Source organism: Pagrus pagrus (genome assembly GCF_965226575.1).
Source record: "Pagrus pagrus genome assembly, chromosome: 10".
In the NCBI taxonomy this organism is placed as follows: Eukaryota; Metazoa; Chordata; class Actinopteri; order Spariformes; family Sparidae; genus Pagrus; species Pagrus pagrus.
Window position 1 is genome coordinate 12,957,441 of NC_140194.1, and position 16,079 is coordinate 12,973,519.

Here is a 16,079-nt window from a genome sequence, read left to right on the forward strand (position 1 = left end):
AGTGTATCTGTTTATTATGTTGTTGCCGTTACAGTTTTACCTGAATGTTCTAATTCTAGCTCCTATTGTTGAGTTGCACGTTTTGTTTACCGTGATTTCAGAAGGCGGTAGCTGTTAAGTATTTAATATTGACCTCATACTGTGTCATTAGTACATTTAATTTGAAAATAATCCTTTCTCCATGTAGACTAGAGTTGAAAATATGTTCTGTTTAAGCCATGCGTGTCATGAGTTCTTCGAGCGCCCTCTCGCGGTGATTTTCATGAACAAGCAGCACTTCTTTGATTGCACTTTGCTGGAAGCCCATCTCATTAAACTGAGTCAGAAGACGCAGGAACTCAGCAGCCTGAAACAGAATTCAAAGTGATAAAACACATTAAGTTATGATGAGATATGGTTAAGATGGGGTTTTTTTTTTTAGCCTTTTAAAAAAAGCAACAATTACCTTGCTTTCACAGTTCTGAAACATCTCCAAGGCCTCCTCCACTTGAGCTTCATCATAACCCAGCTGACACAGACGGTCACTGGCCTTCAGGTATTTTAGGATCTGTCAATAACGGGAGAAGATATTTTAAAATAACTATGAGAATGACATGGCAGTAATTCATAAAGCACACATAATCCAACTTAATTTGTTATTACATTTAGTTAAATGTCTTCATACTGCTTATGTATATGTTTATAAGGTTTTTACTTCATTATGATTAAATATTGGTGCTTGACAGATCATCTCGGGGTACAGATTAAAGACGGGACATTCTATGGAATTATATTGCATAGAGAAGCACAATAAAATATGGTTTAATTGATGAAAACCATGTAAAAAGTTGTTGCATAAATACAATTCAAGGTAAGCTCGAGTATCCATATTGTTGTATTTACTTTAATCGGCCTGCTTTGTCCTTTGAGACAGAGAGGGAGAACCCCTCCCACTGACAAATTTGGAAGCATTTATTACTTATAATCATTTTTAAATGCAGCTTTGGTTATTTTTGTAAAAAGAATATTTTACAATTTACTATCAATCCTGTTTTCACAGAAGGCAACTCAGAAGTATTTTTTTAATACATTATCAAGGTTTTTGAACCACAAGAGAGCCACAGACTTATAAGCCCAGAGTGGTGCCTACCTTCTCTGGACTGTGGTAGCCCGTCTTCTGCAGAGCCAGAATAGCTGTGCGTAGAGGGTATCCCTTCTCTGTGATGGTTTCAAGTAGCTCCCTTTCTTCCTGGCTGAGTGCTGACAACAACTCTGCTGCTGAATCGAAGAAAACCCCACAAGGGCCGCCTGTCCTCAGGGCCTGATGACAAGACAAGAACAGACATAAATAAATGTTTATAAAAAGAAAGAGATTAAAGTTTTTCATAAATCCTCCTCTCAGTGGCACTGACAGAATAAAAAATATAACCTTCTGTCTGTGGTTCTTCACAACAGGCCCTGCAGAGGAGGGTCGTTGCTTCGGCAGCCTGCATGGCGAGGGAACAGCAGGTGGTGTGTTTTGGGAGAACTTTCTGCCGCCAGAACCCAGCGAACGCTGCCTCTTTTTGCTGTTCTTCTGCCCTGAGAGAAGGAGGCTGGCCTGCAGTGGGCGGTGCTGCTCCATTGCTCTCAGAGGTTGTCTGCAGTCTTGGAGTGAAGGTAAAGACCCCCTGTGGCCTCTGAGGCCCCGAGGTGAGTCAGGCTTACAGTGGTGAGTGGAAGGACAAAGGTGCATGTCTTTGACTCTGGAGACTGGGTCTTTGGGTGCAGCGCTCCGGGGCCGCTCTCTGCTCTTGAAGGGGTGACGAGCATCTTCAGTGGAGGAGCCTTCATTATCCTCATTGTAACCGTCTTCATCCTCAGAGTCAGATATGAGGAACTTTACGGTGCGATGGTGCGACCAGCGAGTGTCAGCTGAGTTCAGGCTGTGACTGCGAGGCCGAGGGCTCGGGGCCCCGCAGTCACTGCTCCTGCGGCCGGACCTGCAACTCTCCTGAGGGCTGCAGAACATCATCCAGTAGGGGGGGCAGGATGGGGTCTGATGGACTGGCTGCTTCCCAGTTGTAATCCATTTCTCCAGGTTGAATCCATACTGCAGTAAAAAAAACAACAAAGACATTCATCAAAAGACCTTCTACACAGAAATTGCACATAATGCCAATATCTACCTAATGTTGCTTTAAAGGCAAGGGTTTATCAAAACAGAGCAAAAGACAAAAGCAGTAACCTGCCACACACACACAGATTCATATAACCTGTTCAGATGCCAGTGGTCGAAAGTAACTGAGTACATTTACTCAAGTATTGGACCCTGTACTTCAAGTTTTTCTGAAATTAGCCATTCTGAATAATGAGTCCTTTTACTTTTGATTCTTTAAGTAAATTTGTCACAAATACTTTTCTACTTTTAGTTTAGTAAAATTTGAACAGGATTTTTACTGATTTCTACACTGTGGTATTACTGCCTTTACTTCTATAAAAGATCTGGGTACGTCTTCCACCTCTGTCAGATGCAGCACCAAAACATTTTGGTGTATTATCTATTATGGCTTATTTAGTATAAGTGTTTTTAAAAATACATTTAAATGAAATTGGGCCTTATTGGTCCCAAGTACTCAATTTCCCATCAATTTAACTGACCAGTTACTAGGAGAATAAACATAATGAAGATTGACTGTCTGACTGACTGTGACAAACAGATCACGGCTAACAAATTGATCCCAGAAAGATGCTCAACAGAAAAAAAATAAATTAAAATGTTCACTCGCATGTGTGACCTCAGTGTCTCGCAGTATCTGTCGGCAGTCTGGTACAGTGATGTCTGGAGCTGTCACGAGCTGCACTTCCTCCTCCAGTGGACCCAGTAGGGTCTGAAACGGGACGTCTTCCAGAGTGTTCATGTTCACCAAAATAACCTGCATCAGAAGAATCGCAGAGTTCCTGAGATTAAAATCAAACAAACAAACCTTCATTGTAACTGTGTAAGTACTTACGTCTGTCAGGTGTTCTCTCTGAGGTCCACCCCAGCTCTCTGAGGCATCGACAGGTGTCTGAAGGACTATCACACACACACTTCATTGTACACGATAAACCTCTTCATCACTAAGCCTCTGACATCATCTGAGGAGTTGTTTACCAATAACACCCTGATCACCTGTTGTAATGCTACCTGCAGCAGAACAGTACAAATAATGGAGTAATTAAATATATACTTATAAACATATCCTAGTAATAAAAAAACACTCATAATAAATGTTATTATTTTATCATTAGTATTTACTGTAATACATTAATGCTGCAAGATCCAATTTTTTTTCCTGAATTTTATATTATTTGATTGCAGCTTTTTCATCTATATTCAAAGCCACATTTCAGACCATGTGACTTTCAATGTGTGCTTGAAGGGGGGATCAGGGAAATGCTGAGGTATTTGGAAAGAGAACGGCGTGATACTTTCCAGAGATTAAGCAGATTACATAAAGGTGACAGCGTAGCAGCATGGAACAACATTGTGATGTCTGTTGCACTCATTTCCTGTTTCACTGATTTGACTTCAGCAACCAAATCCAAGTATAGGTTCTTGTCTGCAACTTTTAAAAGTAAAGAACACTTAAAAGTACTGTACAGAGATATACATTTTATTTATATATTTTTTTAACAATCACAATAAATTCAAGATTTCAAGGGGGTGGGGGTTACAGGTTCTGTAACAGACCTCTGAAAACAGAGAAAAGCAGTTTGGAAACTTTACTAAAAGAAAAGGAAACTTAAAGCAAAGGAGAACAGATCTAGTTTAATCTCATTTTATAGCACAAACAGCATTTTAAAGAATACAGCAGCGTGGTTCAGATCAGTCAGAGAGCGTTTTAGGTGGAGGCTTGATTACAGACGTGTGTATTGAGGTACCATTTAGTAACAGGGTAGCACATCACTAAAGGTGAGGCGAGTTGCTGACGCTGAGGGTACACACAAAGAAAAGAATAACACTTGTGCTGCTCTGAGGGGCGTCTGACAGAGCAGGTTTGGAGGATCATCCAGTTAACGGTGACAGAGATGATCTGTCTGATTATGAATCAGTCATCTATATTCAGCATTACTACTCCAAAATAAAACAGTTCCGTGCTAACCTGCTAATCCTGCTTTGTGAGACAGCCCTCTGATCCAGAGGTCTGCAAGTAAACACATATACATTCCCTAAAGAGTGGGCTCGAAAAGGAAGCAAACACTGACAAATAACCATTCTGGCTGTTTAAAAAGGTCACCATTAGTTTTTACCTGCTCTGTTTAGTGTGCTGGTGAATTACACGTCACAATGTGTTCTCCTAATTACAGGTCATGTCATACAAACTGCTAACAAATGCAGTGTAGCTCAACATTTACAGCCTGATTTTATATTGTGAACACCATTATTACAATGGTGGTAAAGAAGAAAACATCAAAATATTGATGTGTCATGGAATATCATGCCCTTATGATATAAGGCATTACTTGACATGGTAACATCGCATCTAGACCTTCTCATCGCTCCACGTTTTTCAAGTGTACAGTATGATCCCATAACTTCCATTTGCTTCCCTTGCCATGACAGCCCATCACCACAAAAAGAGAAAACAAATTAACTAGCTACAAATCCTTTCATGAATAAAATTGCATTATCTTTATATAGATAAAATGTTAACAATCCCCAGAGATTGAAATATTTCATACAAGGTCCACCCTGTGAGTGCACCGCTAGAAAATTAACATCTGATGCACAGGACCAAAAGTTGTTACACTCTCCTAACTTGTACATGATGAAAACACTCCTCAGTGAGAACCATTGCCTCTAACACAATGTCCGCAGCTTGTTTGTCAGGGGGCTATAATAAAACCCAGAGTTGGTATACAAAGCTTCATAGTAATCTAATGATTTCAGAAACTGTCCTAGGTGAAATGAGTGACATGTGGTTCAGTTGTTAGCGGCGTCCGCCTGCCGAGGCCAGTTCTCCTCCTCAATGCCCGAGTCGTATTCCTCCTCTGCAGTCTCCTTGGCTGGAGCTCTGAAATTCAAATGGACACTCCAGTTCAGGTTTCACACCAACGCAACACTTAAGACTGAGTGAGTTGAATTTTCTAGGAATCTGATCCCAAACATGACACACATGTAGCCCTGTGCGGTTAGCAGAGAGACTCTGACCTGATATATCTGGGTTGTGATTTTCCTTGAACAACATCTTTGTCCAGCTCGACAGCCATGATGTCAGAGTGCGGCACTTCAAACATGGGCTCTAGAAGGAGCTTTTCCTATTGAAAAAGAGATACGTTATTGTTTTACGTTATTAGAGCCCAATTGATACTTGATTTTTGTGGCCAATGCTGATATCAATATTAGGGTTAAAAAAATACTCGGAAATTGATATATCGGCTGATATAAACACCATTTTTGCAAAAAGATATGCAATGAAGGAAGGAAACTTTACAGTTTAATAATTAACTTTACTGTTTCAATTCAATGGTGAAATTATGGACAATAACATTTAATTGAATAGAATTTACCCCAAGTATCTTTATCTGCATTATAATGTCTTAAAAAAAGAAATACCGGCGCATATCAGACAACATTTAGTTTGATATGTTTGGCAAGATCACATACCATGATGGATCTGAGCCCACGAGCTCCAGTTTTTCTCTCCAGAGCCATCCTGGCTATGGCTCTCAAGGCATCTTGATTCACATTGAGTTCACACTGAAACAAAAAATATGATTTTTTTTAATAAACAGACACATGAAGATACACTGCCTGGCCAAAAAGTCACCACCTGGATTTAACTAAGCAAATAGGCAAGAGCCTTCCATTGGATAATGATTGCAGTGATTAATATGTTTCAGCTGGCATAGTTATGTAACCCTAACTGATGCAGTGAGTAGCTTCTCATTTCTTTAACAACCATGTCGGAAGACATATCCTGTGGTTGTGGAAAAGATGATTATTGGCCTGCATCGAGCAAAGAAACCAACTAAGGAGATTGCTGAAACTACTAGGGACTGTCCAACACATTATTAAAACCTGAAAGGATAGTGGTGAACCATTATCTTTGAGGAAGAGATGTGGTCGGAAAAATAATCTTGAATGATCGTGACCTGAGATCACTTAAACACTTGGTGATATCAAACCGTAAAAAATCAACAGTAGAACTCACAGCTATGTTTCATAGGTTAAAGTAAGAGCATTTCCACACCAGAATGCAAAGAGAACTCAAGGGATTGGGACTAAACAGCTGTGTAGCCTTAAGAAAACCACTTGTCAGTGAGGCTAATCCGAAAAAAACTACAATCCAGGAAGGACTGTTTGAAAAGTAGATTCATGAGTTTGAAGGCTTGTCAGATGCCAGAACACTGCCTTGGGTTTATAATACTGTCAGAAAGGATTTAACAACTCTGGGAATGTTGTTATAACAATTGAAATGTAAACACTAGAAATACAGAGTTCACATTAAATAAGTAATCTACCAGGAATGTGCCCTTCCAGGTGACAGTGTGTTGTGACAACAGCTGAGCTTTTTTGTCCCTAGTTGGAACCTTCACTGAGCAAATACAGTAGTCCCTTTCAAATGAATGAGGGGGCCTTGTGCTGTTTTCTCTCTGAACACCACTGTAGAACCAGTTATATCAGAGCCCTTACTTTGTCCATGCTGAACAGAGCCTGGTACTGGGGCACCACAGCGTTGCGTGGTTCGGTCAAGATTCGGACTAGCGTCTCTTCATCCAGGCTGTGCAGAGGAACGACCACCGGCAGACGGCCAACGAACTCTGGGATCATTCCAAACTCAATCAGGTCTCTTGCCTCAACGAGCTTGAGCAGTCTGTCCTTCTCCTCTATCTCTGCCACAGTGTCCGTCTCACCACTGGTGTTGGCCAAGTCTGCGGCGGCAGCAGCACGTCGTCCTTTCCCCAGGTTGGAGGGAGTTCCAAAACCCAGATACTGAAGAGTGATGAAACAGGAGGATCAAGTTAGAGGCAGGAATGACGACAAACAAGAATCTTGGCTGACTGTCTGCGGAAACGTACCTCAGTAAACATCGTATGAGCTGTGTTAAATTTACCTTTTCATTCTTTCTTCTGCTGATGATTCTGTCAAGTCCGTTGAAGGCACCGGATGCAACAAATAGGATGTTTGTTGTGTCGACCTGCACCGTTTCTCCTCTCAGTTTCCTGGAGTTTTTCTCAGGAACATTGACGATCGTGCCTTCCAAGAGTTTAAGCAACCCCTGATAGAGAAGACAAAAAACAACAACACAAGTCTAAGCAAACGGAACAGGAACAGGGAACCAGTTACAGTAAATAAGTAAATTCTGTTCTCTTTTGTTTTCAACCAAACCCCACAAAATATAATGGTGACAATTTAATTTTACAGACAAATAGCAATAAGGTTTTATTTAGTGTAACTTGGGTTGAATACCGACCTGCTGGACTCCTTCTCCTCCTACATCTCTCAGCTGGTGGATCCCAGGCACACTGCCAATCTTATCAACCTCGTCCAGAAACACAATACCTGCACATGAAATACAAGAACAGGGCCGTGGGCCAGTCTGAGTTTCACTTCTCATAATCACATAAGAGAGTCCCTAAGAGTGCATACATGTATACAATGTTCAATAGAAATTTAAGCTTAAACTATACTGTACACTATTATCTTGAGTAGAAGGGCAATGGTAAGTCACCCGTGTAAAAATAACAGTAATGTTTACTTTTGTCGATCTCAGTTTGATCTCATGTTTTTAGAACTTCTTCCTGCTTCCTTCCTCGACTCACATCCAACCAATAACACATTCTTTATCCATTTAAGGAATGGCAATGGAAATGTGATACAAATGTGCAAATTCAAAGAGGTTGTAGATGAATAACACAAGTAAACATCCAACCTTTACAAAAGGTAAAGTCTCACCGAGGGGTTTATAAATGTTTGAAAAGATTGTTCTGGTAGTGTTTCACAGAGTTTATATTACATCTTTAGAAATGTTCTTGGCATATATTAGAGAGCACACTATAGTAAAGGTGGTTCAATTTGCATAACAGGACCACAAATTCAGAAACAAGTAAAAGGGTGGTGACACACAAAGCCAGTGTTATTATTTTTGATTATGTCCTTTATCTTTTCTCTTTCTTTAAGTTGTTAACATCCAGTCAGCTGCTTGCTGCTGTCAAACTGGTTTTCTGACTGTCATATCCTGCATGTTGGTAAATGAGGGATACAGGCCTTGTTGTCACCGTCATGATGTTCATACAGACATGAATGACTCTATATCTGGTCTCAAACTCTGGATTTGCGCCTTGCAACTGCCTTGTTTGTGTTATCTGTGAGCTCCATGTTTTTAATACTTTATGTTACTATATATCCATTTTGATTTTAGTCATCAGTACTGTGGGTGGGCTGATTTTCAGAATGCCAAAATTAAATGTTAGAAACAACAGAAAACATGCAAGTACACTAGTCAGACACGATTTCCTCTCTCTGATTCTTTGATATGGAATAATGAGAGAGAAAAAAACGAATGTTATGTTTAATATACTGCTGTTGTAGTAATAAAAACAAACAAACATACGTTTGTATGACTAACTTAAGGAAACTACACTGCTGTTAAATTAAGTCCATCTGCCCACCTTGCTGTGCTTTGTCCACTGAGTAGTTGGCATCTTGAAGCAGTTTGGCAATAACTGATTCGATGTCTTCTCCCACGTATCCAGCTTGAGTTAGTGTGGTGCAATCGCAAATTGCAAAGGGAACATCCAGACAACGTGCCAGTGTCTGCGCCAACAATGTTTTTCCTGAGAAAAATCAGAGGAATCAAGATAAAATTTATTTTGGCAAAGCAGATTCATATTTACAAACGAGTTGCATATTTAGCGGTGTTAATGTTAGTAGCACTGTGCAATATTACAAATTAGGACAATGTTGACAACACAAACCTGAGCCAGTTGGACCTAGAAGTATGATGTTACTCTTCTCCAGTTTAATGTCAGTGTGTGTGGAGTCCAGCACCTCCCCGCCCCTCCTCTCCTGAGGTGCCTGCTGGCTCGCCTGCTGCTGCATGGACGCTCCTAGAGCATTACCATGAGGACTGATTCCTGCAATCTGCAACAGTTCTGCAACAAGGTGCAAAGCCACAAGGTTAGCTTTGTGACAAGTTTATTTCACAAATCACCATAACACAACTGTTCAGCTTTCTATTTGAGCTGCTGTACACTTTAACAGGCCATTCATTGATGGTTTATGTGTCAGACGGTGCATAGTAACCGTTTCCATGGACAGGCTAAAAATATTCCTGCTCTACTCTGTGCCAGTGTGGAGTTACCAAGTGATAAGAGCTGGACTGAAAATAGCCAAAGTACAGATGTGAATATAGGTCACTAGGCTACCTTTATCTTACTGTCTGGTCAGTCAAAGATTAACACGCATCATTTTATTGCTTCAGTTTCTGTAGCTTACTTGTACACGTGGTAATGCCCTGAATAAACATGCAATAAAATCAGTCCCTGTTCCAGAATGGCTGTACTTCCTCAAATAATATATACTGAAAATGCCTAAGAGGGCTTTAATTGAGCACGATTACAAATACGTTACTAAAAGTTTCTACCTGAAAAAGGCAGTACTATCTGAGGAGCCACAGAGGTCTGTACACTTTGGCATTTGCGCAACTCATGAAACTCATGAAAATAAAGACTGTTTAAAGGTTCTATATATGAGATTTTGAATATTAATATAGCAGCAAACAACTCTCTGCTATGTAAAGGTATGGTGGAGAAATGGCATCCTGAGCAGAGAATGACATCCCACTCCTTCTGTGTGCATTGTCATCTGAGCTTCTCTGCTTTGTTGTGGTAGCCGGTCTGGCCGGGCGTGCATGTTAGTGCATGCGGGTTCCTCCTTTGAATACTGTGATACCTCTCCGCATATGTAAGGAGACCAAGAGAGTGACCTCCCACACAGCATTGTAAAAGCAGAGTTCAAAGCTTTCAGCTGAAGGTGCTCAAATTCAATTGAAACCATCAAGCTTCAGCTACCAGCAGTTATGCTGATTTATTTTGTTCCTGTCGAGTTTGAATCCAGAATGTTTCACCATGATCTGCCAGGTAAAATCCCAGTTTTTGTCATTGGAGTCTGGTGGCTTTGAGGGGAGCAATATAGCGGCTGTTTCTGGTTAGGGGGGAGGTAGTGGCGGTAAATATCGTATATAGAACCTTTAATTGTTCTGACTTTGAAAAGGGGCCACTGATAAAGATAACACTAAAGAGGACCAATCACTTACTTGTGAATCTGTACTCATCCTCTCGTCTTCTCATCTCTAGCTCTACAGGGAGGATGAAAGTACTCAAATCAATATTATTTATGAATCATTACCATTATGACATTATCAGTACAGTTGTACAAAAACTTTTATACATTTGAGAGAGATAATTATTGAACAAATGCCAAATCATACAGCTTATGATTCAAATCAAGTTGTACATATGTGATTATCATCTCTTATTATTAGTGTTGCCTTTATGAGTAAATGGCTCTTGATTATGCAACGTCTGCAACAGAAAGATTTTGTGCCCTAAATTTTATTGCTTTAATGTGACAAACATGAACATCTGCAAGTGTATTTTCTCAGCACAACAAATGGTTGTATCTCCTATATGCTGACTCTATCAGGAACTTATTTAAAACAGCCTTGTTTTTAGATATAGACTTAATTTTCAAGTTTGGTTTTGAAATATTTGTGTTTTTTGTGTTTAATCGATTCCCGAATCTTATTAAAAACTCTGTGATACATTTTTTTTTTGTTGTATTTTAAATTACAAGCCCTGTTGAATGTCATTCCCCCTCATTGTTTTCCCATCTTTCCCTGCTGTCTAGGATTGAACAAAGACACAAACACCCCCAAATTAGGTCAAAGCTCGGCACTGCAGTATTTTCCACATCAGACTTCATCTGATAATCTGGTTTACACGTGGAAAAGCAACAGTGAATTGATTTATGCAAGGGACCAGTGGAAACCAAATTTATAGATGTACATTGTGTAAAAGTAATTTAAAAGAAAAAGCAGCAGAATAAATAAATATTTATAAACGACAGTAATACTGACCACGAGGTGTTAGAGAAGGCTGTTTTTCCACCTCCACCTGCTGTCGACTTCCAGCAGGGATGTTGTTGTAGATGCGCTTGTAGTGATTGTACACTGCAACTGCTAACACCTTTTTTGCATAGGACTGGCCAACAACGTACTTGTCGAGGTAAGCATATATCTGAAACAAAAAGTTAATTATATTTCATTACCGTATAAAAGCATAATAGACTATTATGACAGAATGTGTAACAATTCATAAAATGTTGACATCTTTTCCTGCATCGATTTCTCACCTTCTTGGGGGGAGGGGGCGGTTTCTGTGCAAACGCCAGTTTCACTGCCTCCGCAGCAGATTCTGGCTCTTTGTTTAGCCCCTTCTTGGAGTCAGTTTCAGACAGGACCACGAAAAAGTGATGGCATTTCTCACATTTGACAAATCGTGTTGATGCTACAAAAGAACAACAGCACATTTAATACAATAACATTTCACAACGTGTTTGAAACAAGAACATTTTCAGACTGACTGACACTCAAACCAAAGTTAACCTTTTAGTGAGAACATGTGCTGAAATGGAGATAAGGCCCAAAATTGTCCTGAACTACAGGAAAACTTGCTGATAAATCTGCATTATGTAATGCTAAGTTGTGTTTTTATTTTAAAGATATGAGCTTTAAGGTATGACGACTAAATACAAATTTCAGAGTTTAGTTTCACATTGTAAGGCTTCAACAATTTGACAATGGTGCCATCTACTGAATTGTATTTATTCAGCAGTCAACACTTTATCATTATACATTTAACTGTGGAAATAAAGGTTTAGCTCACACTGTTATGCAACAGGATAAATGTGAAGAATTGGCAGAACACATGCTGCCTAGCTCTGGAAAATTTCCCTCTTACTAAACAGCACCTCAATGTGTCACAGAGCAGTCTGTGACCAAACAGCACTGTCAATGCTATGACTTTAATGCATCATGGACGTAGGGGGAAAGACAAACTGGAGTATTCTGTGTATTTAGCAGACAGACAAAATGACCTGTGAGTTACTCTGCCTAGTCATGTTCAGCCTAGTCAATTTTCTGTGTTATTCAGTTGAGAGTATTCTGTGTAAATATTAGCTTTCTACATCGAAGTATTAAAGCACTCCAATGATGGTGGATGTTTGTGACTTTTCCTTCGAGTAACTCATGATGACTCAGGGCTTTAGGAAAGTTACAAAAACAAACCAGTGCAATAATCTGATTTACTGAGAAGAAGTTTCTTATGCCAATCAATCAAACAATCCAAACAACACTTCGTAGTTGAAGCAAGCAGCAACTTATAAACTTACAGTTGATTTCGTTACAAAAAGTAAAAACTACTCATTGGCAAACAACCTACCAGCATCTGAGTGTTTGCTTGCAGGTCTTTCTTCTGACAAATATGCCAGAAAATGATGTGTGGTGATTGTGCTATAGTATTTACAGTATGTGCTATGTGTTTACAGTACAGACATAACTATGTGTTCGTCGTTATTTCAGTCCACCACACAGTTCATGGATTTAAATGATCTGCTGGGGCACTATGCCTCCATTTCCCCTTCTTCTCATTCATGTTGCATGGCCTTCAGCAATGTCAACAACATCTCTCCTATAATGTTAGCTATTCATTTTCTGTATTGTTTTTGTGCTTGCCAAACAACTGACCATAACCACCACAATTCAGGCTCACATACTTAGGACTCCTAACTGTGTCAGCTCCAGAGGGTGCTGGAGCAACAAAACAAAACAATTGAGACAGATGTTTTTCCCCAATTATCTCTAAGCTGCATTCCTTTACATCTGCTCCTCATGACATTACATTTCTACATGCACTATGCACCCAAAACGCACAATGGATCATTTGTCTTGGGAAAGACTGTCAAAAGGTTTACTCACATACAAACGTCTCTACATGTGTGCAGGGATCTCCACATTTAGGGCAGCGTAGCTGGCTTCCCCCCTTGCCTGATCCTCCAGAGCCAGATAGTCTCTTCCCCTCACTGATGCTTTTCTGTGTAAATTGTGGAAAAGTTAAATTACATCACAACCACCTCTTCCATCTACAAAGTGGTGTGTAATACAGCCAAAGAAAAGAGGTACAAATGAGATTTATCCTCGAACAGATTACCTTTCCACCATCACTTCCACCGTCCTTTGTTGTTCCATCTTTAGAGGCAAAGCAGACAGCAGTCTCTGAAAACGACCTCACCCGTACCCGGGGAGGTAAATGAGTTTCCCGTGACCCCTGACGACTCAGGGAAAACAGCTGGATCCGGGAGCAGGACAATCCTGTGACAACAACAACATCCCTTTTGATTGCATATGTTATTTAAAATGATTTTGTTTACCCATACAACACATATTACCCTGAAATATAATTAGGAAACAAGCCAATGGCAGAATAATACAAATTTTACAACTCTTTGTATTCGCCATGTAACTAGAGCAGAAATGAGTAGTTTATTTATTCACTAGTCAAGCTACAGAAAATGTATCTAATCGTCCCGCTCATTTATGAAGCAAATATACCAAACATTCTCTGTTTCCAGCTTCTCTTATGTCATGATTTGCCTATCATCATTGTCATTTATGTTAGTACACAGAATATCTTTAGACTTTGGACTTGGTCAGACAAAAATCAAAGATATCTGACGATGACACCTTCTGAAACAGTTTCACAATTTTGTTTCACTTAAAAAGGGGCGCTGTGTAGTTTCAGAGAAGAAATTCAAACTCGCAATTTTAATATTCACAACCTTAATGAGTTTATAATACAAAACTCAGAAATGTGTATATTTGTTTTTATAACTGAATAAACAAGCTGTTCTCATCTTTGAAGCTAGAGAGGTGGCAGGGTCCGCCAAATATAAACAAAACAGTATGACATTGTGTTGTCCTTTAAGGTCAGTTTGTTTATTCAATTTATTCAGTCATGAAATTAAAAGAGTTTGTTTATTTCGGTTGATTAGGCATTAAAAAAAAATCAGTCAATGAATTTCTTCCCCAAAACTACATAGTTCGCCTACATAGGACAATCAATTAATTGATTAACTGAGAAATGACCCACAAAATAACATTTCATGATCAGGAGCATATTACACGTTTTGTATTCCTCATTATGTGTGAAGGTGTCTCTCGCAGGCTTGTAGATTGAATAAGTTAGCCTAGCCAAAGCTAAATAACACCATTTTTGTGGTTTAAGTGATGTGTTTTTCTTTTAGTACTGTTGCTCTAAAAGCACAGCTGTGCCACTCTATGAAAGACTTGGTTATATAACAACGCTACATTAGATTCAGCTACATCAGCTAAATAATAAAGTGACACCTGCTGCTGACATTAACGTTACTTCACTGTCATAACAAACTGCGATCTGGGCTAGCTGAAGCAAATAGCACAATGTCATGGAGCTCTGGCAAGCTGGCAGGGTGTGTGTTTTCCTTTTCTTACCTCTGTGGGCAGTGTTTAGGAACAACCTGGCAGCCGAAGTGCATGGACAGGACATAACTCGTCTTTTTGGCCCAAATCCTGTAAATAAACAGAAATGTCACACGGTGTACCGAGGGGAGGGGGCGGCTGAATTAGCTGGTGGCTAACAGCAGAGGCCAGTTAGCGTAACGTTAACACATTTCATAACTTCAACGTCACAGTTAGCATTAGCGAAGCAGGTCATAGGCTGGTGAAGGTGGTCAGCAGGGTTGCCTCATGCTTACAAATACTTCATTGTAAACCAACGTCAGTGTAACGTTATTAATTGACTGTGCTAACACGGCTAAGTAGCTCATGCTATCTAACGCAAGTAATCAATGGCAAAATAAACAATATTAGCTAACCGCGTTGAATAAACAGGTTACCGTTAGCCCATTAAGCTAGGCCCAAGCCAGAGCTACGGCGTTCCTGCCAGTGGGGATGACAAACAGCCCTCGCTGGACAGACAGCCAGTGCTGCTGCACAGTGGTTAATCTGAGTGGCTTTACCCGGCGGTGTGGACACAAATAAGCAGCTGACAGTCAGGCACGCAAGCTAACAAAAGCCTAGCTTAATTCTTAAAATGACACCAGCAAAAGGGGAGGAAACATGTACCAAGCTCGGTAGTTTTACTCACAAGGCACGATGAAACCAGTCGCGTCTTGACAGCCCTTTTCGAAAAAAACAAAATTGCCAAGTCACTGCAGCTTTCGCTCTCTTGTCGTAGCTTGACAGGTCAGTGTGTCATACTAATGGCACAGTGCCTTTTGTGGGAAGCGTTTGCCCCTTTAGGTCGCTATTTCCCAGGTGGGACAAGCCGAAGTGATGTAACGTTGCTGTTATGAACTGGGTCGGCTACCCGCTAACTAGTTAGCCTCCGCTCGGGGTACAGTATCTGGTAGAAGTCGTGTAATCAGTGTAAACAGTCAAAGCAAGATGGCGGCCGGTCGTGTGTCTACGGTTTAAACACATCCACATGTTTAGAGATCGACTGATCCACAGGAGGCGTTAACAGGGACGACTGCTGGTGCGTTCAAGTGATCCTCGTAATGTGCGGGAATAACAGGGGGTATGGTGTAACTGTGTTGCGTTTGGGTGATCCTCGTAAATGTGTAACACTGCCCTAACCCAAAAAGCAGGATTATTGAATTCTCAGCATGGATGTACTGTTTATTATTTATTGCATGATTCATGATTTTAAGGTCACAAATTTTCCAATACAGTGCTCCTCAAGCTGAGATCAGCCATAGGTGGAATAATATTTTTTTTAAACTCAGACAGCTCACAGAAGTGTGTATATGTTTGTCGGGTTCCTACTGACTGTCACAACCTCCCGCTGCCTGTACACTTATATATTATGCACCTCAAGTTTCCATGAAGACAGGTTGTCAGAATGAGCTAATAATGTTAGACCTTCTTGAGTTCATATATTGTTATTCAAATTATCAAACAAATTACCTAAAAATAATCAACAGACAGAGAATCATGGGGCTTTTAAGCCCACTGGGAGTCTGGGGCCCCAAC

The 16,079-nt window shown here is 40.2% G+C and overlaps 2 protein-coding genes across 4 annotated transcripts; both read right to left on the reverse strand.

Annotated features, from left to right (window-relative positions):
- Positions 1 to 102: 102 nt before the first annotated feature.
- Positions 103 to 2,879, reverse strand: LOC311263652 (uncharacterized protein; the record flags this gene model as incomplete). Its single annotated transcript, XM_084363872.1, has 5 exons — positions 103 to 346; positions 446 to 547; positions 1,130 to 1,300; positions 1,409 to 2,071; positions 2,757 to 2,879. 5 exons carry the CDS (start codon positions 2,877 to 2,879, stop codon positions 212 to 214), a joined length of 1,194 nt encoding a protein of 397 aa, XP_084219998.1. The 3' UTR covers positions 103 to 211.
- Positions 2,880 to 3,596: 717 nt separating this feature from the next.
- clpxb (caseinolytic mitochondrial matrix peptidase chaperone subunit Xb) lies at positions 3,597 to 15,519 on the reverse strand. Of its 3 annotated transcripts, none has more exons than XM_084364908.1 (15): positions 15,193 to 15,519; positions 14,538 to 14,615; positions 13,219 to 13,379; positions 12,987 to 13,101; positions 11,363 to 11,517; positions 11,088 to 11,247; positions 10,266 to 10,307; positions 8,926 to 9,102; positions 8,620 to 8,784; positions 7,422 to 7,510; positions 7,062 to 7,226; positions 6,641 to 6,940; positions 5,612 to 5,704; positions 5,156 to 5,262; positions 3,597 to 5,018 (listed from the first exon to the last, which is right to left on the reverse strand). In XM_084364908.1, the coding sequence occupies exons 2-15, from the start codon at positions 14,590 to 14,592 to the stop codon at positions 4,928 to 4,930; spliced, it is 1,875 nt and encodes a 624-aa protein (XP_084221034.1). In that variant the 5' UTR covers positions 14,593 to 14,615; positions 15,193 to 15,519; the 3' UTR covers positions 3,597 to 4,927. The 3 variants fall into 3 exon arrangements, with proteins under 3 accessions (XP_084221034.1, XP_084221035.1, XP_084221036.1); XM_084364909.1 differs by lacking the exon at positions 15,193 to 15,519 and adding an exon at positions 14,942 to 15,072; XM_084364910.1 differs by lacking the exon at positions 10,266 to 10,307.
- Between the last annotated feature and the right edge of the window lie 560 nt (positions 15,520 to 16,079).

What these genes read in the sequence shown, in the direction of transcription:
- clpxb (XM_084364908.1), bottom strand. Translation starts at nt 14,592, where the DNA reads ATGTCCTGTCCATGCACTTCGGCTGCCAGGTTGTTCCTAAACACTGCC. An exon ending in CGCCCCCTCCCCCCAAGAAG is followed by an intron (nt 11,248 to 11,362) that starts GTGAGAAATCGA and finishes TTTTTGTTTCAG; the next exon opens with ATATATGCTTACCTCGACAA. An exon ending in GAGGAGAAGGAGTCCAGCAG is followed by an intron (nt 7,227 to 7,421) that starts GTCGGTATTCAA and finishes CTTCTCTATCAG; the next exon opens with GGGTTGCTTAAACTCTTGGA.